Source organism: Eschrichtius robustus, chromosome 2, assembly GCF_028021215.1.
Source record: "Eschrichtius robustus isolate mEscRob2 chromosome 2, mEscRob2.pri, whole genome shotgun sequence".
Lineage (NCBI taxonomy): Eukaryota > Metazoa > Chordata > Mammalia > Artiodactyla > Eschrichtiidae > Eschrichtius > Eschrichtius robustus.
The window spans coordinates 40168690-40194587 of record NC_090825.1 but is presented as its reverse complement, the minus strand read 5'-3'; the positions used below and the strand labels follow the sequence as shown (position 1 = coordinate 40194587).

The window sequence follows — 25898 nt, the reverse complement described above, 5'->3', positions numbered from 1 at the left end:
CTTATATTTTTAGGGAGTTGCGTGATTGGGTACCTTATCACAGCCACCAGCGATGTGACTTTGGACAAATTATTTAACCTCTTTTGTTTTCTTACCTGAAAATAGTACTGATGAAACCTTTCTCATAGGACTCTTCAAAGAATTAAATATTTCCTTTTAAAGCACTTCCCACAGGTCTGGTCTTTAATAAGCACGTGGTTCCTTTTATTTTAACAGGCTGTCCATTCCTGGAGTTGGGACAGTGGTGCCAACTCTGTGCATGGCCAGGCAGTGTGGCTGCAAAGACACTGTTCTCTGGTATTTGCTGTCTGGCAGATACTGCCCTGCCTCAGTACTGGGTGTTTTGGAACCAAATGTGGCAGCCTAAGTTGAAATAAGCTCTAAGTCCTCTAGGTCTCCTACGTTATAGAAAAACAGGCATTCTAAAGAATGTGGGCAATGTTAAGGGATGAAGGAAAGGGAACTTAAAAGAAGACCGGTAATCCAAATCCCTACAATTTGTCATAAATGTCACAATCTTTAGCAACTGGCATCTAGAAATATAAGACGTTCCCATATTGATGTCAAATGTTATAGAATTAAAATATTCACTGTCAAAAGCAAAAATGATAGTGTCAGCAGACTTGCATACAACTAAAGTGCTGCACGCAAAAGTGGATTTTCCTTGAGAAAACACATTAGCTTCTCCTAAATTTAAATGAATAAATTCACAATATCCCAGTTTCCTTCCCGGTGTTCTTTACCACAACAGAATACACTAACATGTTTCTTAAGATAGAGAAGTTAAATACTGAAAAATAAATGGGCTATCTTTCAATTAGTATACTTGGAAATCTACAAAGAACACTCTAAAATATGGATGAGAATAGAGATGGTGATGCTGTATCAAACACTTCCCAAAAAGGCAGAATTCTTGCCATGTAAAGAAACATGATGAATGGGATTTTATCATTTCCACTTCAGCTTAACAAATATCTTTTGCCAATGCTTTTTCATAGTCTTTCTAATTTAACTATCTCCTTCCTGAACTTAGCCAATTTCTTTTTTATTTCTAGTGAAGTTTACCTGCTACTTGATGATGTTAAGTAACTCCTCAAGTTGTTCTAGGCCATTACTAGAGGTTTTATTCTCCAACATCTTAATTAGCTGCAATGCTGACTTTGAATCTTTTCTAAGTAAGGCATCCTTGATACACAGAAGTATTATACTTGCATCACAACTCCGTTAGAAACCATTTTGGCTTTTCTGTAACACTTTTGCACTAAACTTCTAAATTGAGAATTCATCAGCAATACACACAATGCATTATGAAAATCTTGAATAGCACTTTTCTAAACTACTAAATCTTCTAAAATATGTAAACTGAATCACAGCACAAAGTTTAAATACGCTAACATCAATATGAAGAAAACTTTTATTTAGGGCTTTAAAAACTTTATCTGAAATTGTTTATTCTTTTTATAATTGCTTTTACATCCCCATTTTAGTTGTTCTTCACTAACTGGGAACTCATTTGCTGAAAAATGTGTATCAACAAAATTATGGGCTGGTCAAAATCAATTTTTAGAACAGGTATAACTTTGCTAAGTTTATGTCACAACTCTGACACTTGTGGTCCCACAGGGAGTAAAAGAGGAAGTGGTGAGGGAATCAAAGATGCACATTAGGGTAGGAGACATGAGGGCTAAGGGCCGTATAGCAGTAACCCTTCGACCTGAATGAAACAGAGCTTGCTAATAATCCCTGTACTATGGGGATCCTGAGAAAAATCTTTTAATAAATTAAATCATCACCCCCTAATATATCTTTTTTTAAAACTAACTTTTCATACACTAAATTAGTAAATGTACATGTATGTTAAGATCCACTTAAAAAACATAAACAAAAGTAATTTGGTTTTTGCCCCCCGACTTAGAAATTTTTATCTTAAGAACTTTTAAAAATTGAGCTTTTTATGAAATCAATACTTTAGCTATTCTACTTGTATATCTCTAGTACACTATAGAGATATGTAGGGGAAAAATAATTATCTGACTATATTAAGTGTTGAAATCTATAAACACCTGTGCTTTGTGATAATATAGAGAATGCAGCAGCATTTAAAGAGATTAAATATTGCTGTTTCCCTATGCTTTGATGCCTGGCCCTCTTTTATTTCTAGTTTTACTAATACTTCCTAGGTCATTTTTTTTTTCTCCATGATTTCAGGTCTGCTTATATGCTGAACATTTCTTGTATTATTATCCCCGGCCAAATGCTTTTTCCTGAACTTCAGAACTGTATGCACAATTGCCTAAGGGACTTTCTTCCGGAGATTGATTCATTCGGTCATTCATTTAGTCTTTTTTTTTTTTTTTTTTGGCGCATCTACTCTGTACCAGGGTTTGTTCTTAGCATTGGGGATATAGCAATGACCTAATAGACAATAATCTCTGCCTTCCTGGAGCTTACATTCTAGATAGATGATAAGCAAAACAACTAAGTGAAATTAAGCGTTACAGAGAAAAATAAGACAAGGAAGGATAAGGGAATCTTGGAGAAGGTACATTTTTTAAAAAGGCTGGTTTAGGAAGACTTCATGGAGAAGGTGATATTTTGAGCAAAAACCTGAAGGGAGTAAGTAAGCATATAACAGTCTGGTGGAAAAGCATTATAGATGTCCCACAGGCACTTCAAACCAAAGATTCCAAACTGAACTTATTGTTCTTCCTTGCAAGTCAGCTTCTCTTCCTGTTTTTCTTGTGTCTGAATTATGCCCTCATGTCTCCCACCAGTCAAGAAAAAAAATCTGAGATTTACCCCTAGACTCTACTCCTTCCATAACTCTGAACAAACCTCACGTCCCTCTGAGCCTATCTCCTAATACCTCCTCTTGACTTTTCATTCTTACTGCCTTTGTTTAGACCGTCATCATTTTCCTCTTAAATTTTTCTAATAAGTGTTCTCTTAATCTGTCTCCTTGCCTCCAACCTTGCCTCCTCCAATGCATCCTTGATGCTGCCAAACAGTGATATTTGCGAAATGCAAAGTTTATCATGCCGTTCTCCTGTTTAAACTTTTCAGTGGTTTCTCATAATGGTCGAACCTACTCTTTATTGTGGCATGGAGGGTCTAATGTGATTAGCACACTTGCCCTGCCCTCCTCTTCTTCCTGATAACTTCTCCAGGTTTATCATTTTAAGTACATCTACTGGCTCTTGCTCTATAAAGTTCCTTCTAAAAGCGACCCCTTGCAACATTGCGCCCTCTCATACTTTCTACAAGTTACTTTTATCCAGTGATTTGTTTACATGTTTCTTTCCTAAACCCAGCTCAGTACTTGGTTCAAACAGGTACTAAAAAAATGAACAGATAAAATTAAATGTACTGCCCTTGATGACTGGTGTAATATAAATATGGATGCCTCATATCTAAGCTCTGGCCACAGGCGAAAGAATTTCTCTCTCCTCAAACTCTAAGAAACACCTTAGAAAACCCTTTTCAACATGTAATTCAACATATCCCGATACTGAATACCAACTGCCAGTTTTATTTACTTGGAAAACCATCTGATTTAAAAGCAAAATAGTACCTTCCCAACAAACAGCTTCTACTTTGGGGAATTCACATATACACCATTTCATCCGTGTACTTTTTTTTAGCAACACAGAGAATTTCAGTTCCAGAATATATGAACTGCAAAAATTATGAGTCACTTCTGTTAAAGATACTGTGAGTTTGAGATCCGGTTACAGGGATTAAAGAAGGAAACTAAAGTTAATGATTGAAAGTAACTAGAGATAAAAGAAAATTAGCTTTACAAAGCTACTCTAGTGGCACCTGGGGGTGGGGGGGAATCCAACTTGTATATAAGGGAGTAATGAAAGTGAAATCCAGCATCAACAGTCCAGACGTAAAATTAGCAAAATATTTAACATATAATAGACCAGGAATAGCAAAACGTAATTTTATATGTATTCATATCTGGAACAAAATGAAACAAATTGCAAACTTCTCATTTATTGAGCCTAGTGAGGGTAGCAATCTTTGTTTACAACAAGCACCTTATGGTAAATGGAAACTTACAGTACAACACTGCATTAATTTGAGAGGTATGTTACTGACAGTGTTTCCATTTGTTACCATCGTCATTCCTTATTAATGAATAGCAATTGGAATTAAACTACTGCATGATTTCCAGAGACCTATGGTTCATTTTGTTTTCTATAGAATAGTAAAAAATAATTATTTGAATTAATTTTGTATTTTACATGCTCCTATCACTATTTTGATATTTACACCTATGCATCTAGGAAGATTTATACTCTTGATAATGGTATTGGTATAATATGTAACTTTTTAAAAATACAAATTCTTAAAGATATTTTAAATGTTATAGACATATAAACAGGCTTTCATTTAGAGTTTTATAGATAATTTAATTGAATATTGACAGTTTATATAGATAATGTAATTGAATATTGGCAGTTTAGCTCTTAAAAGATCTTAAAACTCCAATCTTTTTCTCTATGGCTGGCAACCCTAGGCAGAGATTAACTAGCACAGGGAGAATAAGCTATTGCTTATGTTTATCAGCTTTGATTATACACAGCAATCAGCTGGAGATGTTAAGATACAGATTGCAATTCAATAGGTTTAGTGTAGAGCCCTGGACTCCAGTTTCTAACAAGCTCTCAGGCGATGCTGCTGGTCCATGGACCACACTTTTGAAGAGCAAGGCCTGAATCAAGGGTCTCAGCCTTGATGCCTATTGGAATCACCTGGGAGCTTTAATAATAATTTTTAAAAAACACCCCAGCATTTCTAGGGGTGCAAGGTTATTTAGTCTGGGGTCCAGTCTGGGTATAGAGTTTTTAAAGCTCCCAAGGTGAAGCTAAGAGGCAGCTAAATTTGAGAACTTATGTCCTAAAATGTATTGGTTAGACTTACCATAAGCTTTTATTTCCCCTGGTTTTTATTACCAAGGATAACAGCTAGGAATAACCAGTTCTGCATAGATTATGAGCACGAGGCCCTAAATCTCCAAATTCTTCCTGAGAATATGATGCATTATCAATCAGGCTCTAACATTAAGAATTTTAGTGACTTCATATCTACACTCCTACCAAATTATTAATAACATATTTTTAATGATATCTTAAATATTCATGAATTATAATGAAATGACAATCTGAATTATTTTGATTAGGAAGTACAGCAGACATATAAAAATGTGGTTTTAAAGTATATGGATGTGTCTACCCCTAACTACAGATAAAAAGGTTCAGATTAGTTAGGAAGTTTATAAAAAATAATCCCCAAACCTGGCACTTACACCAAGAGAAAGGCCCAGACACAGACAGGACAAGCAAAAGTTTACTTAGTGTCCTTATTTGAAGCAGGCACCACTGATCCTGGAGTTACAGACTGAATTATCACTCTTTCTTCATAAAGCCTTTCCTAATTACTTTGCTAAGTTGAGATGTGTAAAAGGTCAAGATGCAATTACATTTCAAGGCCCCCTCCCTAACTCTTGGAAAAAATAATGAAAATATTTTAAACTCTCAGCTATTTGCCGAAATTCCCTAAGTATGGTAAAGAGCTGGAGTACAAATCAACTGCCACATACTAATGATGTGACTTAAACTTTCTGAACAGGCTTTCTCACCCCTAAAACAGGGCGTAGAGAAAGTCCATTAAGAATGTAAAAGCAAACACAAATTCAAGGTAGCATTAAGTATTTAACTATGATAAGCCAAAAAATAAATACATAAATAGTGTAGCAGTGCAAAGAACTCAAGTCCAGATTGGGGACTACTTCTAGGTTTGCCACTAATAGCCCATAAGCAAATCACATACCTCAGCCTCATTTTAAAAATAAAGGCACCTTAAATAGATTATCCTGAGAATCCTTAGCAGACCAAAGCTCTATGACCTAAAGATAACTAATTAAGTGCTCCTCTGAAGCAATTATGATTAGTTCTAAAGCAAAAAAACCCCCACCTTATTACTTTTAACATGATTAGTTTAACAAGTCTCTTAAGAAAAACACATTTTAAAGTTGTCCTCAAGAAAAGTCTTCTAATTATTTAGCTATCATTTAAAATAGCAAATAAATTTAAAAATTAAAAAAAAATGGAATGTGGGGGAAATGGGGAGAAAAGGATCATTAAGAAAACCAGTGTAAGAACACTATGCCGAATTAAAATAAACAATGTAAACTGAAGATGAGATATTAAAAAGCTTTTCCTAAGGAAAACTACCTCAAAGCATGCAGTATGGGATTTTACAGTCTATTCCAAAGAATATACAGGCATTCGTTTTTAATACACAAAATGTTTCTAAGTACTGCAAATAACTCATAATTATGAAATAAAATTATCCCAATTAATAAAGATGGTAATACATGGAGATTATTTCCTTTTATTGTTCAATTTGAATACATGTCCTGCCAACCACAAATCACCTAGTGTGACCAAATACATGAGAAACCCCTGTAAGAATCACAAAGTGCCATTTTTGCAGCTTTCTGTCACAAGGATGCTGAGAAAATGTAACAGTGAAGGAGTGAGACACAGGTTGTCTCGATTATTAGTTCCAATCATTAATCTTCTTCAGAACTGGACTCATCCTCTTGGTCAGAGAGTTCAGGGACAGGGAAGCGGAGAATGGCAGCTATCCCAGTCAACTGGCTGAGCTGCTCCCCAGACACATGAAGACTGGAGAAGATCCTAACAGAGCCTGCGTTCTCCTTCACACTGTCCACCAGCCGCACGTACCGGCTCCGTGTGGCTACATCCTGGTGCCTGAAGAGCTCATCGCTGATGAGCAACGTGTCAACTGCCATGGCCTCATTGGCCTTCTCCACCTGCTTGAGTCCATAAAAAGCTCGGTCAGGTTCATGTTGTAACATTTTATAGAAGTCATCCAAGGCTTTTACTTCCCCAGCGGCTTTAGTGTCTGAAAGGCGGCTAGCTACTGTAGGGTCACAAAGGGCCTCTTTCAGAGAATACTTGTGTCCAGAGGAGGCATGTACCTAGAATCACAATTATAAAAGTCAGACAAAAGAATCTCATAGAGTACCCATTAAACAGCCCACAATGACCTCAAGCCAAAAGCACTGGTAAGGCTTTATATGTTTAAGAATTTAAGCCAAGTTTACTATATCAATTTGCTAGTCTCTTTTCATTTCATGATCTCACTTAACAATCCCAGTCAAGTTAAACCTTCCTCCTCTTGTACTTTTCCTAGTTCTAAAACTTTAGGAGTCGTTTACACAAACCCCTCTGCCCATTCTTAATTATCCCTGGGTAAGACTGTTTTACCTGAAGGAATTTGGACCGGTTTTCCAGGAGCAGTTTGTTGTCTGTCTTCACTGCTTGTTGAAACATGTAGTCGCAGAACTGCTCCCTCACAAATCCTGGGCTGGCCACCAGGACGCACTTTACAACATCAAAGTGTATGTGGCGCTGGATGGCCTGGACCACCTGTTCATAGAACCGCTCCAAGGCCCGGTCGTGCTGGGAGCAGTTGCCTTTCCGTTTCCTAGGGATGTTCACTTCCACCTTGGCCCGAGTGAGAGTCATGCTGGGAGTGACTAAGCAGATATGGGCGAGGCCTTCCTGCATCACCACAGCCGCTACATCGGCGCTCCAGGCTGGGTCACAGGCTTGCTCGATGCGCTCCAGAACCACACTGTCCCACTGCTTCTTGGCCAGGGTGAACTGGCGATTGGGCTCCAGCTCGATGGTGTGGTAAGCCCCCATCTTGACATACTCATTCTCCTGGATGTTGGTCCCCTTGACCCGCAGCTGGCAGGCTTGAGAGTCGAAGTCGATGGCCTCCACGCAGAGAGTGAGGGTAGTGCGGACCCGGTTGCTCCCTACGCTGCCCGTGGAGGACTCCGTCTGTACCTTGCGGATGGTGGAGGCGCGCAAGCTGTCGCCCACCTGCACTAGATTGTAGGTGTGCCACATGTCCTCAGGTTCCTCGGGAACCAGGGTCACCTGGCCCGCATTGTCTTTCTCAATGTCCTTCCTCAGGAGCTTCATGATCTTGGCAGGGGCTCACTGCCAGAACAAGAGGAACCGAGGGGGATCCCCACAAGGAAAGGGGTAAGGAGGGGAAAGTTTAGGCCGGGAAGGGGGCGGGGTCCGGTTCCTACAGGCACTTGCCTGGCGGGAAGGAAACACTTTCTATATGACTCTAGCGGCCGGGGGGAACACTTACTCTAGCCCTTCCTTTCCGTGGTCTCGGGGCGCGCCGCGTCGAACCGGCGCAAGAGATACCGGCGAACACCTCCTCAGCGTTTCCTGCGGCAGTACAGACCGAGGCCGATGCAGTGAGGGCGCATGCGCAACCCACGTCCTGCCTCCCGGCGCACGTTTTACGTCCCCAAAGGGGAGGCGGGGCCGCAGCTTGCGCGTGCGCAGGCGCACTAAGCCGGGAGGTGTTTCTCGGAGAATAAACCACCCAAGGAAGGTGTACGGAATGTTTGGTGGCGACTCCTTCGTATTAATGCTGAACTTGGACGTCCTAAGTTTTCTCTTCCACCCCTGTTTGTGAAGAATCTGGGGAGTTTGTGAGTGCAAATATATATATATTTGTCAGCTGTGTGCGGTTGCCACGCTACACCTTCTCCCTCCGGGTAAATGCAATTTCAAAACTTACGGAAAAGTAAAAGGAACTCTGAAAAGTGCAGACTTGGCCCCAAGGTCCAAACTACGGCCCGCTTTGTTCCTGCCTTATCCGCACTCAGACGCCACACGCTTTTTGGAGCTGGTCTGTCCAGAAGCTGTTTCTTAAGAACGACTGGTCATGGTGCGTCTGGGCCTTGAGTAACGTGCCCAGCTGTTTTCCGCGCTTAATTAACCAAGTCTGCATGATCTGATTAACCCAGATGTTAGAACATTGATCCCAGAGAAAGAAGAAACCATCTGTGGAATTTACCCCTGGATGGACCTCTCAGTTGCTTGATCTGATGTCCTGAGAATCCCAGAATCCAAGGTTGGCAGACTCAGCTTTCCGCAGCTCAGTAGCCTGTGAAATGTTTATGGGGGGGAATTGGGTCTCAGTAGTTTAGGACGGGATCTTCACTGTCAAAGCTGAGCTGAGAGCTGAGGATTGGGGAAGTGGGGAAGGACTGTTTACTATGACCGACCTTGATTGAATAGCTACAGAATTCATTGGTAAGAAAAACCTTACGTCACTTAACATTTTGGGTGGGGAAGGAGAGGCGGGGGAGTTTGGGAAGTGGGGATTGCCTCTTAAAAGGACCAGTGAATAGAAAAAGCCTACCAAAGTTTTCTTGAGAGTTAAGATGGGTTGGAGAGAAGAGGGCACAAATCTTCCCCATTCGCCTTCCTATGTTATTGCGTATGGCATTTAAAGGGAAGCTTACCATCCTGAACTGGTGAGACAGGGATGAAAGGGAGCAATCTGATGTTGGCACACGTCTTGATACTCAGATCTCAATTAACTTCCTCAGAGATTGTCAGGGGATACATAGGTCCCCTCCAAAGCTCTAGTGCAAATTAGAACCAATATTTTGTGGCCTCTCTTCTCCCTCCTTCTCTTTCTGTACCTCCTTCCTTCCCCACCTTCCTATCATACTGAGTGCCCTCCCAAAGTTCCTAACTCAGACTGCCTTCTTCTACTTCCAGGAGAACCCAGCAGCTTTTCACTGAGCAAGGAACTGATCACACTGAAGTGTGAGTATGGCTTGTGTCTCCAAAGGACATGTATCTTTTTAAAAGGTGCTTGTTAAGCTAGAATAATTCTTAACTGGTAGAGTGAATGTGTGTGTGTGTGTGTGTGTGTGAGAGAGAGAGGGAGAGAGAGGGAGAGAGGGAAAGGAGGAGATGCTTTGAGATACTCCTTGATCACCTAAGTATAATCATCCCCCTCTTGAAAAATCTGCCAAGGATCGAAAACCACAGAATCACAGTGAGAGGCACACAGGGACCTTGATAAATGTTAGGTTTTTACGGAAGAGCTATCACTTACTGAATATTCACCAGGTACTTTCCTATGCTTTTTCTAGGCCTTGCCTGTAAGGTAAATATTTGTTATCCTCATACATAGGTGAAGAAAATGAATTACAGAGAAGTTAAGAAATGTATTCAAGATCACATAACCAGCATTCAAATCCAGGCCTGCTTAATTCCACACTCTCTCTTTCCACTGACACAATTCTACATTTATGGATGCTTGAAATCATCTCTGCAACCCCAAAGATTATGTGCTATTACCCACTGGCATTTCCCCTTAACTCTCACCTTTGCCAGTTAAACAAAGACTCACAGCTTAGGAACCAACCTAGGGCATTTGAAAGGAAGGTCCCTTCCTTGCTCTTTTAGTACTTTAAAACAGTCCTTATATTCTTTTCAACGTAATATTCCTTTTGCTCAGCCTAGGTCACCGTTGTAATTCTTGAGAAAGATCTAATATTCTACTTTAGAAAAATACACACATATTTCTACATTGAAAATCTATGGGAGACCCCCATAGACTGTTGATTCTGTGGTTCTTTTGTTTGTTTGTTTGTTTGTTTTAATTATGAGGCACACTGCTTTGGGCTGTCTTTTTAAGTATAAATGTGCTTCAGTGATTGAACATACTACAAAACTTTTCACAGAATTATTATTTAATTTGAAACGTCTGTAACAGAATTTTCTTTTTAGTAACTTGAGCTTGTTGTTGAATGATCAGGTGTTTTTCTCCTAGACTTTGTGTTATAACTTAGTCTTTCTAGATCAGTCGTTACACTTTTGAGTTATTTGGGGTTCTCATTCCCTATTAATTAAAATCCAAATTCCCTGGCATTCAAGGCTTCCAAGACATGGCTTTACAAACTTTATTTCTCCTTTAATTCAGAGTTTTTGATTTGTCTATCACTGATATCTTAAAATTAAGAAGTCACATTCTGTTTTATAATGTTACTAACAATTTAAAAAGAAGATTACTCTTAAAGTAAGTTTCTGTAAACCTATTTCAGTTTTTTGAGATAATCCACGCATAGATAAGAAAATGATTAATTTTTAAACACATCTTAACGAGGAAAAGGTCTTAAAATGTTCAAAAATAATGTATGATGACAGTTTTATTATACTTGGTTTGGAAAATTATACTTGGTTTGGAAATGACAGTTAGTTTTATTATACTTGGTTTAGCCAGCACTCTGATTATAAATATCTAGTGATAATAGCAATAGTTTATTTAGAGAGAATGTGCTAACCTTAGATTGTACAAAGATGCCTATGTGACCTCCACAGGCAAAGTTAGTGGTCAACAGGGAGGATTATTCAGCTAATTCAGGCAAAATGGTGAAAGGGAAAAGGGAAAGTTTTTTTTTTTTTTTATAAGGAACTTGCTGTACTCACTTACTATCTAAGTTCCTGTGATTAAAAATACTTACTTGCAATCATCACAGAACAATACAAAGCTCCTACCAAATAAATAATTTTATCAACAAAAGTGTGTGTGTGTGGGTGTTCCTGTTTGTATGAATCTCTATACAGTACAGGATCATTTTATTAAAAATATTGCAATAAAATATGTAATTTTAGGAACTGGTCATACCCATGCATTTTCAAACTGTAATACTTGGCAAACTAAAAGTATATAGTTAATAAGAAAATTTTGAAAGTACATTGTAATTTGTATTAATAGTATAGGATTTATAATAAAATATGCAGACCATTCATCTTAATCATCTGAGGTTCTAATGTGATTGATTTGAGTGTCCTATTTAAATTTAAGAATTTACATTTATTTCAGCAGATCTCAGATAGTTCATAGAAAAGAGCATATGTCTTCACTCCTTTTAATATTTGAATTATAATGATTTTTCAAATCAGATTTCTCATTTAATTTGTTTATAGAGCTCTACATTTGGATAAAACAATATTAATGCTTTTGCACATAAAATGAATTCTTAATACTAACCAGTACTTATACTGTAATCTCCTTTTAAGATTTAGTTGACTTTTTCATCTTCCTTTTAAGTTATAGAAGACGTTAGATCAAAATTAGGTCCCTTCAAACATACATGACCCTAGCTCTAACCACCAATATGATAGAATATTAGAGATGTTAGAGCTTGCCAAAACTAGCATTATTGATCCTATGACCTGAAACATTTTTTTATTACTTTATTGTCACCTTTCTCCTCCTGAAGCTTCCTTTTTAAAGGGAGAGTATTCAGAGGAAGCTCTGCTCTTGGAATCTGGTGAGGTTGCTGGTGCCAGAGGAGCAATTATCCCCTGAATTAGATACAGATTTGGCTCTGGAAGAGAACTGAGAAGGGGGACAATGTTCACATCTTTGTACCTAGAAGGAGTGTGTCTGAAATCTTATGATGCATGTTTTAAAAGTACAAAGAAATGTGATAGAAAATTGCATGTAGGTATACTGCATGTTATTTATTATAATTTTCAGATGTATATTTTCCCACATTTCAACATCTCTTGAAACTTGGAGGCATCTAACCATTTAGCAATTATAATTGGATTGGCAGTACTTTTCTTTCTTAATAGTGCATAAAATAACGGTGCATCATTCAATTGATGGTGTCTTCCATTCAGTTAGATATAAATATGGGTAGATGGAAATAGGTAGGTGGGGATATAATTAAAAGAGACAACCTGACCCCTTAAGTTATTATTATGAGTTTGTCTGTAGTCTAGTCTTTTGTGACTTGTTCAATAACAAATTTTCAAGTGACTATTTTTCTAAGATGGTAGAGATAATAAACAAAGACCCTATCCTCACAGAGCATACAGCGAGCTGGGAAAACAGACAATTAGATGTTTAATTTTAATATGTGGTGTATTATAGAAGCAAAAGTGCTAAGGGCATACAAATCTCTGGGGGAGGGGGTCCAGTCTACTCCAGTGGGTTCTTGGAAATCACATTCATATGGGGACTTGAGGATCAGTAGCAGTGTAACTGCTTATGCAAATGCCTGGAGACTTCAGAGGAGCTGGCACAACAGAGGAGCTGAAAGAAGCTCAATAATCATGAGGATGAGAATATATTCAGCTCATTTACATCTGTTGATACTCTACTGTACTTGCTTTGAGAGCGAATACAATTCTCCAGTCACAGACCACTCTGAATAGGCAGCGTATTCTGACTAGCATTGTGACAACAGTTCCAAATATCTTTCATCTCAATTTCCTAACATGAATTCAGATACACTATTTTGTATTTCATACCACAGAAGAGCAGTGTAGGTAAAAAATAGCATTTTGATGCCTAGTTTTCTGAATATATTTAAAACATGAGCTCCTTTATTTTATAAAATACTTAAGGGGCATATTAAAATTCAGCAAGTTTTACATCTAGTGGGAAGTTTGTTGGGTTGAGGTGCTGGAACACAGGTAGAGGAACATCCATCTAAGGAAGTAAGATCCACAGTTATAAGTTGTGGTCCAAGAGCTCATGCATCAAAATAGCATCATGACAGCAGAGAAGAAAAATAGGCAAACTAGTTTGGCATATATATTTTATTGCTACTGTCACTGCCTATTTATTAAACAAACAAACAAAAGTCCTATGAATTTATTGCTGCCTTTACAGACATCATAATGACTTAAATATTTTCGCTGTCTTCCATTGTGTGTCATTGGAGGTCATTTCTTTGTTATGGGTAAGTGGCTGACTTCCTTCCATATCCAGCCATTAGCTCACTTCTTTTGGAATAGGAAATCTTGCCTGTGAAAAATGTCACAAAAGAAGACTCCTGCTTTCAGGCTAACTAAAATGTTTCTAGGGAGGAAAGATATATAACTCAATTAGGGATAATTCTATATTTGTATTCTTAATAACCAGAGATAGTAGTCTTATCTGAGTTACAATTAATGTAGGGAGAGACATCATCTAATTTCACTATATACCTAAAAGTCATGGAAATAACAGACTCACTTCACCATTAATTAGATCCTTATCAAAGTCTTTTAGACAATTATGCTTGGATTTAACATTTAGAGGGCTGAGCAAGAGAGAAATGGACTTACATTTAGACAGCCTGGTATATTATTTCAGAGCATGAGAGATCTGAATTGAGTACAAGCTTTGCGGTTTATTAATTGGGAGACTTTGGTCAAATTAGGCTCTTAGTATTTTGGTTTGTTCATCTCTAAAATATGGATAATAGTTCCAGAATTTTCCCTTTTTTGAGATTAAAATGTAATATGTGCAAAGTTCTTGGCACAGGGCCTCTTATCTAATACATTCTCAGAAAATATGTGCCTTTCAGCAATAAGTTGTGCTAGTTTTTCTCTGTTATTGTTTGTCTTGACCCTTGTCCCCTGGGAGTTTGAATTCTGCCATTTGGACATGGCCATTGGGATGGCCGGGCAAGGCATTAGGGGGTAGAAGGAAAAGCAGGGGTATTCATCCCCTGCTTTCTCCCTGCTATGCTTCAACTTTGGCACTAGCTGTATTCTTCTTCTTATGGCCACAGCTCCTGTCCAGTGGTCCCCCTCCCATAGCCACAGTTCACAGTCAAGCTGACACTGCTGCCTTCTCAGGCCTAGGAACGGCAATGGCTTTTCTTCTCATGTTGCTTCAGGTACTTTCTTTCTACTATTGCTCATTCTACGTGCTCCAGCCATCTTTTGTCAGTTCCTTTATATGCTTCTGCCAGCAGTCCCTTGATTTAATTTTCTTCAGTTAAATCCTTTATATATGCCACTAGTTTTTTTGCTGGGACTTTGACATATATAAAATAACAATAAAGGGCTTCCCTGGTGGCGCAGTGGTTAATAATCCACCTGCCAATGCAGGGAACATGGGTTCGAGCCCTGGTCCGGGAGGATCCCACATGCTGTGGAGCAACTAAGCCCGTGCACCACAACTACTGAGCCTGCGCTCTAGAGCCTGTGAGCCACAACTACTGAGCCCACGAGCCACAGCTACTGAAGCCCACACACCTAAAGCCCGTGCTCTGCGACAAGAGAAGCCACCGCAATGAGAAGCCTGTGCACCGCAGCGAAGAGTAGCCCCAGCTCGCCGCAACTCGAGAAAGCCCGTACACAGCAACAAAGACCCAACACAACCAAAAATAAATAAAATAAGTTAATTTTTTTAAAAAAGCTTAAAAAAATAACAATAAAGACTTTGTTTGGACTTAGAGAAGGGCATCTTTCTTGATGAATCATTTTTAAATGTTGGGAAATGCTAATACAAGGCAGTTCTAAATATAATGGGAAGTTTACTGGGACGGTTTATTGGGTAGGTGGTTGTTGGGATGTAAACCCAGCTTTGAAGACTGGGGAGAGTTTGTTTAGATGGCAGGGGGTGGTAAGAAAGAAGGGTGGAGTGCTCTTCTAGATGCAGAAAACAAGATTCCGTGCGCAGTAGTAAGATGAGCATGAGGATTAGGGGGAAATAAGGAAATGGGACTGGCTATCATGGGCAGTTTATGTTCAGAGGCTTTGGTAGGCAGAACAGTGGTCTCTCAAATATCTTCATTTCCTAATCCCTGGACCTGCAAATATATTACCTTATATGGCAAAAGGGATTTGGCAGATATGATTATATTAAGAATCTTGATATGGGGAGATTATCCTGGATTATTCAGGTGAGCCCAAAGTAATTAGGATTTTAATAGGAGGAAGGAAATAAGGTCAGAGTCAGAGAAGGAGATGTGATGATGAAGCAGAGTCACAGGAAAAGATTTGAAGATGCTACTTTGCTGGCTTTGAAGATGAAAGGTGGAGCTGCATGCCAAGGAATGCAGGTTGCCTCTAGAATCTGGAAAAGGCATGGAAATGGGCTCTCCCCTAGAGCCTCCAGAAGAAATGCAGTCCTGCGTGCATCTTGATTTTAGCCTAGTGAGGCTTCTGACCCACATAACTGTAAGATAGTAAATTTGTCTTGTTTTAAGCCCGTAAATCTGTGGCAATTTGTTACAACAGCAATAGGAAACTGATAGAGGCAAAGTAGGAGACAGAGGGTGCTGGATTAGGGCAGACCCTGAAAGGTCAGTTGAGAATTTTGGATTTTATCTGAAAGACAACAAAGAACCACCAAAGGTTTTTGACTAAAGACTAAGGAATGATGAAAATTATGTATTAGGAAGATGAATTAGAGGTTAAGTTCAGAATGAAGACAAGATGATGAGTTCTGCAGTACTGTGCAAGGGTGGGTATGGTGATAAGACCCCAGATTAGCTGTGGACTCTATGAATTGATGAGAAGTTTGTTAGGAAGCTGACAACATGATGACTGACAGGGTAACCAACAAAGGAAAGGAAGAAGTCAAATTTCAGATCCTTATTGTGTTGTGAAATGGGCATAAATATAGCACATATAAGGAACCTGTTGATTCTGAGATAATAACTTTAAACTCTAAATTTCAATATGATTGAATAATATATGTGTATAGCTATAGATATAATACATATATACACACACAAAAGAGAATTAAATGTAATTTAGAAACGTGTATGCATTATTTTCCTTTAAGTTCCTTCTTGGATTTAGCAAGGTTTATTACCCCCAACAATTGCAGAAAACCCACAGTATACAACTTGTGGCTGTTTTAGGCATGGGGAAATAAAGTAGTTGAATTTAAAATATATATATATATATGTATAAGAAATTATAATTTGCTTCTGTTTTTTCAAGTTTCATTCTTGTCTTTTTAGAGGATATGCAGACCTCGTTTGATCATTTCTGCATTAGTGACTGCTTATTTAGTAAAATGAAAAAAGTACAACTTGAGTAGTTAGTAAACCATTCATATTTTGCACAACAACAAGAAAAAAATGCAAACAACCTCCAAAAAATTTGAGCTGGAGAGGAGTCATAGGTCAGACACATGTAAAGGGTAGTGACAGTGGCTGATAAGGTCAACCATTCACTGTAAAGTGGTTCAGAAGTTGCCACTGTTTGGATTATTGGCCCTTTTCACACAAAGCTTCACCCTATCTGCTTTCTCTTTCTTTCACCCTTGCAACTTTTCCCTCTCAGTCAGTAACTGGTAAAAAAGATCTGACCACGGGTTAATCATTTGGAAAATCTTAGAAAATGCTACGATTCAACCTGTTTTCTAAATTGAACGTAACTTTGCATCTCCACTGTGTTTAAGTCTCTCCTGAAAGATATCTATTTATGCACAAGTAACAATACTATATTTTGCATTTAAAAATTTAGTCAGCTGTGTGATATTTACAAAGTAAATGTTCACTATTCCTTCCTCAATTTCAATAGGTTCCTTCTCCTGGGTGTTAACACAGAAACATCATTTCGAGACAAGAGGCAACTTTACCTTGCATTCTTCCCTTTCCTCGTTTTGTAGCAGAAAATATCTTGAGTACTTGACAGCAAGAAAATGAATAATACCCACTCTTGAGCAACCTGAGGGTAGGAACTTTGCATATAAATCAGGTGCCCGATAGTTACCGCCCTCAAAAAAAAAAAAAAAAAGAAAAGAAAAGAAAAGGAAGGTAGAAGCTATTAGCAAAGTCCTAAAATACCACGTATATTGTCAAAACAACTTTAATTTGAAAAGTCAGTTCCACCTTGTAAAGTTTTCAGCTCCGCTCCCGCCTAACATTGGGGTGGAAGGTTTTGAAACGACATCAAAAGTAATTCATAACAAAACCCAAACGCAGAAACTGCTTTCTGTACTCCAACCTGCCCAGACTACCTGGAGCGCCGGAAAGTGGATCCGCGCTCCGTTCTCCCCTCCGGGCCGAAGCTCTGCATGCCTCCCTCCCCACTTTAAGCCCCTAGTCTCGAGTCTCGAGCGCAGGAGATGCTCAGAGATAAGCAGGGTCACTCACCGGTGAGGAGCCAGCAGCAGGCGACAGCGACCCCTGGGCTGGCGCGGCGCCGGGGGGCCATAGTTGGAGCGGCCGCAGCGCCCTGGGACGCGCTGGATCGGAGGGAAGGACTCGGCGAAACCACGCGCTGGAGCCGCGTTGCTCTGGGCCACTCCGCCCGCCGCCGTGGGTCTCAGTCGCTAGCCCCGTTGGCACTGGCGCCTGGGAGCAGCACAGCGATTTCCTGTGTTTTCGACCAGCCCCTCTAAGTTCGCTTCACGCTTTTCGCATCCCAGAGGGATTGCCACATCTCCCCGCCGTTCGCACTCTCGGGCTCTGAAATCCCACTGGCAGCCTCCCAGGCTCTGTCCGAGACATGGACAAATAAAGCCAGCTTCGCGGGTCCTTGTTTAGGCTAAAGTCCACGAGCTGCGAAGCAAACCTTAAAGGGACATCTGCCTTTCATTGCGAGGGTGATTCCGCTCCCCGCGCCAACTCCCTAAGGTAGTAGGGACGCAGCCGAGGGCCGGACCTTCGGGAGGGTGGCTCCAGCCCAGTGGCTCCGCCTTCGCACCCCTCACTTCTCCCCGGGTCTGGGCACGGAGGGCACTTTCAAAGTGCCGGGCTCCTAGGCCCTTAAGGGGAGGCTGCTTTCCTGGGGTCCGATTGCGCAGAAGGGATCTATGCAAGAGAGCAGATCTGGTAACCTCCGTGCCTCTCCTGTGGACACTTGAACTTCGCTGTCCAGCCTTCTCACACTAAAAGTGGGTGGGGGCGTCCACCCCGACACGCCCCGCTGAGGGCTTGGCTTTCACTTACGGAGGGTTTCCTTCCTTTATGGCGATTCGTGGTCACAGGGAGGCTTTTCTTTGGGAAGACTGTGATAAGCTGGGGGAAAGGAGAACCAAGACTGGGGGAAAACACGAAAGAAAGAAATGCAAGAGGGAAGCGGGAGGGGAAGGAAGGGAGGAAAACAGTCTCGTTAGAAATGGAATGTGTGTGGGCAATTTTGTTTAATCTGAATTAGGATGTTTGTACACTGGAAGTTGAATCTAATAAAGAATTTAGGGCACTGTTTTATTTCTTGTTGCTACAGACTTTTATAAGTAAGAGTGCGTTAAGTCGGTTGCATGTTACTCCCTCCTTCCTCGCTCCCACTACTCTAGGGAACTGAGAATTGGGAAGGTAAGTTGGCCCGTCAGAACGCTGGGGCTTGGACCCCCCTCCCTGGGAGACCCAGGCCACTTAGGAGTTTGCAATGCTTCCCTTGTCTGGTGAGCTGTACATCCTTTGAGTCAAGAGCCACATCTACATGTTAGCTTCACCGAATACTTGCTATTTTTAAATCAGCTGTGTTTTAGTGGTTTTGAGAATTTCAAAGAAGGGGAAAGAGTGGATGAGTGGATTTGTGTTTACAGGTGGTGGAGGGACTCAATTCTATGCAGCTCCATTCGATTCAATTCAATTCAATTCAACTAATTACTAACTGAAAGTTTCTGTCTAGCAGGTCTAGGGCTAGGCAGGACAAGAGTGCCACCCAAAGGAGGACTCATTGCCTGGAACACAGTACAGGTGACACAGTACAGAGAATCCAAGGGAAGGGCAGAGAGAAAAACCACAAGGATGATTGAATAGATTGCCAAGTAGAAGATTGCAGGGACTAAAAGTTGGAGAAGACAAAATTTTGAAAGTTTAATGAAGATCAGAAGTAGGGTGGGCAGAGGTGAAAGGTTGAAGGCCATCAAATCTCAGAAAAGGACCTATCCGCCAAAGAATTGTTCTTCTAATTTATGAATTTGAAGTGATTCACTACTTAGTAAGTATATTAAAAACCCTGTTTCCCCCTGTTTCCAGCTCTCATATTTTCATTTCTTAGTCCTATCTTCAAAATTGCAGAAATAAGTCTCTAGAAAAATTGCCTTGTGTTGGGCCACTGTTCAGTCCCACTTGGCTTTACTTGGGCTCCTGTGCCTGCATTCAGTGCTCTCACTACCCCAGTATGGCTTTCCAGTCTCTCCCATCTTCATTAACTTGATATTATCAACCTGCTTCCTGCTGCTCCCCTTTCTGGGAAAGCTCTGCCACAGAATGCCTTTCCGGTGTATATCCCACCTCTCTGTCTGTAGTTTCACTTATGTCTTATGCTTCTCAGTATGACCCAAAGGGCTTTGCACAATAATCAGTAAATTCTGATTAATTGACTTATGCTTAGACATTAAAAAATCATAATATTTTCCTAAAAATATTTCTCCAAATTGCTCAGAGTTTTCAAAGACAGATAATAGTGTATATATATGTGTGTATGTGTGTGTGTCTATGTGTGCATATACATATATGTACACATATATACACATGCATGTATGTATATGGAATTATAGAAAATTGCAATATATTGAATTATAAAAAATGAAAAGAGAAATTGTAAAATTATATCTTATTGAAGTAAAGTAGGATTAAAACATACTTATAATCAAGGCTGTAGTTACTGGGAACTTTACCTTTCTTTGGGAGGGTTAATAAATACTTTGAATTTAAATATTTTAAAAATCTCCTCTAAGGTTTACAAACTAATGGTGATAACCAGTGCTATGGTTGAAGTTAATTTTCATATGTGTTATGAATCTTATGGCTATATTTATTGATCTTCTTCATGTCAAATCAATGCAGATGTAGGAAAGTATTGCTGGAGAAGTAAATTTAGAATAAGTGTTCATTTTCTGAATTTCAATAAATCTAAACACAAATCAGTGTCAGGAAACCTATTTTCTTAACCAGTTTTATCCTGACTAACAGAAAGACATGCCATTGAGTGAACTGAGACTTAGAGAAGATAAAAGCTGTGGTCACAAACTAGTAATTAAATGAGGTCACTTGATGGCTAATGCTAAGCTCTAGACTTTATACTGTATACTTTTCTATTTTAAGTGAGACCTAATCTGATCAGATCTCTTTTAGAGTTTGGAAATATGGGTGAAAAAAGTACAGAGAGGTTAGAGGCTGAACTGATTAAGAATTTGGAAAGTAGAGTCTATGAAATGAGGCAAAAGTAATTGGGGTTACTGACCAATAATCTCAAAAAGAGAAACAGATACTTCATTCCAAAGTATTCTCCTTGGAGCTAATCTAATATAATGAGAAAGATTATGGTAGGTTCTGGAGTTAGACTGCATGGATTCAAGTCCTGGAACCACCATGTGGTAGCTGTGTGATTCGGGAAGAATTATCTAGTGTCTCTAAGCCTCAGTTTTCTCAGAAGGAAAATGAGGATGAAAATATTGCCTTTCTCTGAAGATTGTTGTGAAGATTAAATGAGAGAAGCCTACAAAGCATTTAGCACAGTGCCTAGATTAAAGTACAGTAAATGCTTAGTAGAAATGAATCATTCTTCCCAGTAGTAGGAGAATTAGTATTAGATTGACAGTGGAAACATAGGGTGGGGCCTCTGTGTGGTGGGCTCTATAGGAAGTGATGTAACTGGATGGGCATCAGAAAGGGAACTTTAGTGGTTGGCTAAAAACATTTCCATCAATTCCTATTATTGTTTCTAGAATCCTCACCTTTAGAATATTTACTTTGGATTAGGAAATTATCTTGAAGATACCCCTATAAAATGGGTATACGTTAAGACATCAGAACCTCTTATGACATTAGCAAGGATTTGCTTTTCAAATTAGCTGGCTGTCAAAAGATTATTCTTATTATTTTTTTAACAAGAGAAGAAAAATTTCATTAAGGGGTTGCGAATAAAAGAGAGTCTAGAGTTCTGCTTCTGGTGTAAGCCAGGGTTCTTTGGTAGTACAATCATGGATTCTCAAGGCCACAGCATAAATAAGATATCCCCATCTGGGTAGGAGGATGGTGTCACTTTTACTCAATAATAAGTAATTCTTAAACTATTGTATGTTAAAATAACATATTTTTATAAGAAAAATACAAAATGATGTGTTTTGAAAAGTTAAATGTGAGGTCTCAAATACATTTTAAGGTATCCTCAAAGTGTGCTTTCATTCTCCCTCTGACTCTGAGGATTCTGGGGTAGGTGGTATTGTCTAGAGCTGCTTCTGTTTTTACAAAGATTTCATGATGATTCAGATTTTAAAATTTACTATGTATGTATTCAGGGTAATGCACTCCAAGACAGTGATACTAACTCACGGTGCTAACCCATATGGGCAGCTCAATCTAGTTCAATAATTTTTGAGTTCCTGCTATGTATCGGACTCCAGGGCTATGTTCTGCAGAGGCAAAAATGGGTAGAACAGTTGTTTTTCTACTGAAAATCTGCTGTCCATTAATTTCTTTCACTTGTAGGTAGGAACAGAAAATAAGCAGTTTTGTTCTCAATTCTAACATTGATGTGTTTCATTTTAAGCCTGTTAAATTAAGCAGTCTTGTGAAATTACCACATTAGTTGTTGCTACTTCAACTTAAGAACCCATGATTGCTTCTTCTCTGGCCCAAATAAAGTCGTATGTATGACGACAATGATGTGGGGCTTGAACTTCATCACCAACCAATCTTTTTTGTTGTTATTGTGTAATGTTCTTGTGTGAATGTTTTTTCACTTAAAATATAAAATAGGTCTTCCTCCCGCTCTATTTCCTGGACAAGTCTGTGCCAGAAACCTGGTCCAGAGACGTTTGGGCAATGGGTACTTATGAAAAAAGTCTGACTTCAGAATCCTGGTGAGGGACAGATCTTAACACTGTAGTAAACTTCTCTAAAACTTCTTGGCAGACTTCAACATGACTGAGACAGTAAGACTACAGTGCGGGAGGGAGCGCCAGGGTGGTGCCCTGGCAAGAATATTCAAGAATATTCACTTTGTGGCACTCTCTGACTCAGAATAACCAGTACTCAGGAGCAGTAACATTTTAGCTGTGTTGCTGGATCCCTTAATTTGAAATGTGAGTTAATTATATTTTAAGATATTAGGCAATTCTAGAATTATTTGAGCAACTTGATTTAAATATTTTCCTTTAGCCAATTTCTAAAAAGTTAAATCATAGATGGACTCTAAAATCCCAGGATTATAGCAAGTAAATGATTAGTTAGTAATCAAACCGGGAAGATCGGTATTTCTTATAATAGGACTGGGTCACTAGATATGTATGTATAAAAATAAATACATCAAGAGAAAGAGTGTCTATTATTTGGCTCTGAAATAATAAATAAATTATTTTACAAATTATGTGGCTATTTTTCATCTGCTTTACTAGACTATAATCTATATCAAGACAGTCAGTTAGTCATTTTTATTGCCTGCAAACATCTGCCCTCATGTAATTCATTCATTCCAACATTTATGGAACTATTTCTGTGCAGCAGGAAGTCTTCTGGGTCCTGCAGATTCAGAGATGTTGAATTGTGTGGCCCTACCCTCAAGAAAATTCACAAGCTACCTAAATATATGCATAGAAAGATATTTCTAATTGCATCTGATGAACCCTAGAATAGAGGGTAAAGTCAACAGGAAGAAAAAGACAGAATTTCAAAGAGATGGTAGCACTGGAATTTAGCCTTGCAGGAAGTGGGCAAAGGTTTCATAGATGGAAGAAGGGTAATGGGCGTTCTAGACACAGGCAGCATGAAATGGATGAATAGAATGGAATAGAAGTTAGAAAAGGCAAGTGAAGTTGTGACCAAATGTGCAAGAATCTTGGAAGGATGCCAAGGAATTTGGAATTCTTATAAGCATAGAATATTTTCATAGTTCTGAGTGACATATTCAAACATGTTTTTTACTCTATTTTTATTTTCTTCTCTTATTTGTTTCCTGAAGTGGCTTCATTTGATCAAATTTTGAAATATATTAGAGGAGATGAAATATATTAAAGCCATGAAGCACACTGTGAAACTTTTATCCCCTAAATTTTTATGCAGTGCCTTCCTTAAGGAAATTTATTGTTATTTATTATCAATAAATACAATTACGTGCGCTACTAGGATAAAGGTGGAAGACTGGACATTTGTCTGACAAAACAACATGGATAGCCTAGAAGAATAATATTCGGTGGTTCTTTTAAAGTTTGAAGAAGATGAAAATGAAGCCACTTATCATGATGCCTAAAAGAAATTTTAAATACTCCAGTCGGACACCATATAATAGGTATTTAAATATTAGTAAAGATATACTGCCAATATTGGCCATTTTAATCTTTTTGGTCCCAAAGTAGATCAATGGAATGAAGGCAGCCATGAACTGCTAATCATCCAAGTCTTTGTTCTGTGGGGTGAGGACTGCTTTTAAAGGCCCTGCCCTGAAAGAGGAGGTGTGGGGCTTTTCATGAAAGATAGCCATGACTAGTTGATCCCCCTCCAGGAAAGGAAACTGTGGGCAGCCAAGAGGATGGAGCCAGAGATTTTGAGTTAAAAGCCACTAAAGTTGCCAGGGTAAAGCAAGAAGGAACAGCCAAGTCTGAGTAGGCAATGAAGACAGAAGCATTGTGGAGCAAGGTTGGAACCAGAAGGCTTAGAAAATTCAAAACTAAGGCCATAAATACCAGGATCTGCCCTGATTTTTCTTTCATTTTGGTCCAAGTGTGCTACAAATGCACAAGAGAAGAGTTTAAAGTACCTACTATGGACTTATGGCTAAATGTGTCTGAGCCATAAAAAGTAATAGGACAAGTAATTGTAATATTAAGTGTATTAGTAAGGTTAGAAAAGAAATGATAAGGTTAATTAAACAATTATATGTGTATATTGCAGGGAAGAATTCCATAGTCACTGAAATGAGGAAACTATTTTTATGAGACTAAATTTCTCTCTCAAACCCCTAATATACAGAGAAGTAATTCAATGTTTTCTTCTCTTTTATTTTTTCCTGGGAATGACTTTTTAAATTTTTTTAAATTTAATGCTTGCTGAGAAAAAAAAAAAAGGAAGAATATATGACGAAAAGAATGAGTTTTCCTTTCATAAGATCTACAGAAAGTTGTTGAACTCCTTGGATGAAAAAAGAGTTGTAAAGGATATAAGAATGCAGAGAAATTGGTGGATCCTGAGGTGGCGGAACAGGGCCTAGAACGACTACAAAGAATGTTAATCTCTTACGATCTTATAACTCATTTTTACAATAACCACCCTGCCAAAAACATACAAATACAAATAGAATAAGATCTTTTGATATAAATTCAATCTACCTAGAGTAACAATATTTAGATTTTCCTTATCATCTCCATAATACTTAGTTTTGAGATTGTTGTATTTTATAACACTAGAAGTTACGGAAAGTGAATCAGAATTTTCTACTTTGTGGTGATCAAAGTTAACTCTTCTGAGTAAAAATGGTATTTTTATTTCATGAAAATGTCTTAATGAAAAACTCATTTTGTGTGAACTATAGTAATAGGCATGCTTGTGCAATATTAAAACAAACAAGAAGGGAGAAGTATTTCTGGAATTATAGAGTAAGTATCTCAAAAATTCTGCTCCTCCATAAAGGCCATGAGAACTTGGGCAAAAATTGTCAAAATCAACTTATTCCGCACTCTGGAATTAAACAAAGAGTTTCAATTTTTTTTTTTTTTTTTAATTAGGAAAAACAACCTTAAAAAACTGGCAAACTCTGTGGCATGTTAATTTTCCCTATTTCCATCCCCTTCCTCCCAGCTCTGTGGTATCCTGAAAGCAAATGGCCTCACAACTAGAGTAACTGAAAATTGGCAGTCTAGCAGCCACTGTATGTGGCAGAACAGGTTTGGACCTCCCCAAAATCCCTAACCCAAGAGAATCATTACTACTTGACCTGAATGGCAATTTCCTGAAAAGTTCCATTCTCAAGATTTGTCTTTATTTGCCTTGATTCAGAGCTAGCTCTGTGAAAGTAAACCTATTCCAAAGGCATTTGTTAAAAAAAAAAATCATTAGCCATTGTTTCACACAACGGTGGCTTAAAGCAGCAATACCAATCAGGGCTAACAGAGGCTGATGAAAATACAAAAGAAAAAACTAGAGAATAAGATGTTCATAGAGAACTTTGAAAAAGTTCTACGTATTTCTGAGAATATAGGACATGTGCTTGTGCAGGTCTACTTGTATGCTCCAGAAACACCTGAGAAGACTCTCATCTCTCACCTCGGGCTGACCTTGAATCTCTGCAGTCAGGAAGTAAAGGCTAAGGCAGAATTGTAAACTGCCCAGT

The 25898-nt window shown here is 38.8% G+C and overlaps 2 protein-coding genes and 1 long non-coding RNA gene across 3 annotated transcripts in view; 1 reads left to right on the top strand and 2 right to left on the bottom strand.

Moving 5' to 3' along the window:
• ITGA1 (integrin subunit alpha 1) overlaps nt 1-18504 on the bottom strand; it is a 172499-nt gene extending 153995 nt beyond the window's left edge. Inside the window, exon 1 of the mRNA XM_068535329.1 lies at nt 17774-18504. Coding sequence (XP_068391430.1) covers nt 17774-17834 — 61 coding nt within the window. The 5' untranslated portion in view covers nt 17835-18504. The remainder of the gene's footprint in view (nt 1-17773) is intronic.
• Nucleotides 6383-8049, bottom strand: PELO (pelota mRNA surveillance and ribosome rescue factor). The gene is made up of 2 exons (XM_068535330.1): nt 7305-8049; nt 6383-7015 (listed from the first exon to the last, which is right to left on the bottom strand). Exons 1-2 carry the CDS (start codon nt 8028-8030, stop codon nt 6584-6586), a joined length of 1158 nt encoding a protein of 385 aa, XP_068391431.1. The 5' UTR covers nt 8031-8049; the 3' UTR covers nt 6383-6583.
• On the top strand, nt 7595-15120 carry LOC137759281 (uncharacterized). The gene is made up of 4 exons (XR_011073068.1): nt 7595-7733; nt 8022-8985; nt 9642-9689; nt 14769-15120. It is a non-coding gene; the product is annotated as an uncharacterized lncRNA (long non-coding RNA).
• Nucleotides 18505-25898: the final 7394 nt, after the last annotated feature.

Excerpts from the sequence above, each read along its gene's own strand:
- PELO (XM_068535330.1), bottom strand. The coding sequence starts at position 8,030 with ATGAAGCTCCTGAGGAAGGACATTGAGAAAGACAATGCGGGCCAGGTG. Across the intron at positions 7,016-7,304 it reads ACCGGTCCAAATTCCTTCAG|GTACATGCCTCCTCTGGACA; the intron begins GTAAAACAGTCT and ends TTGTGATTCTAG.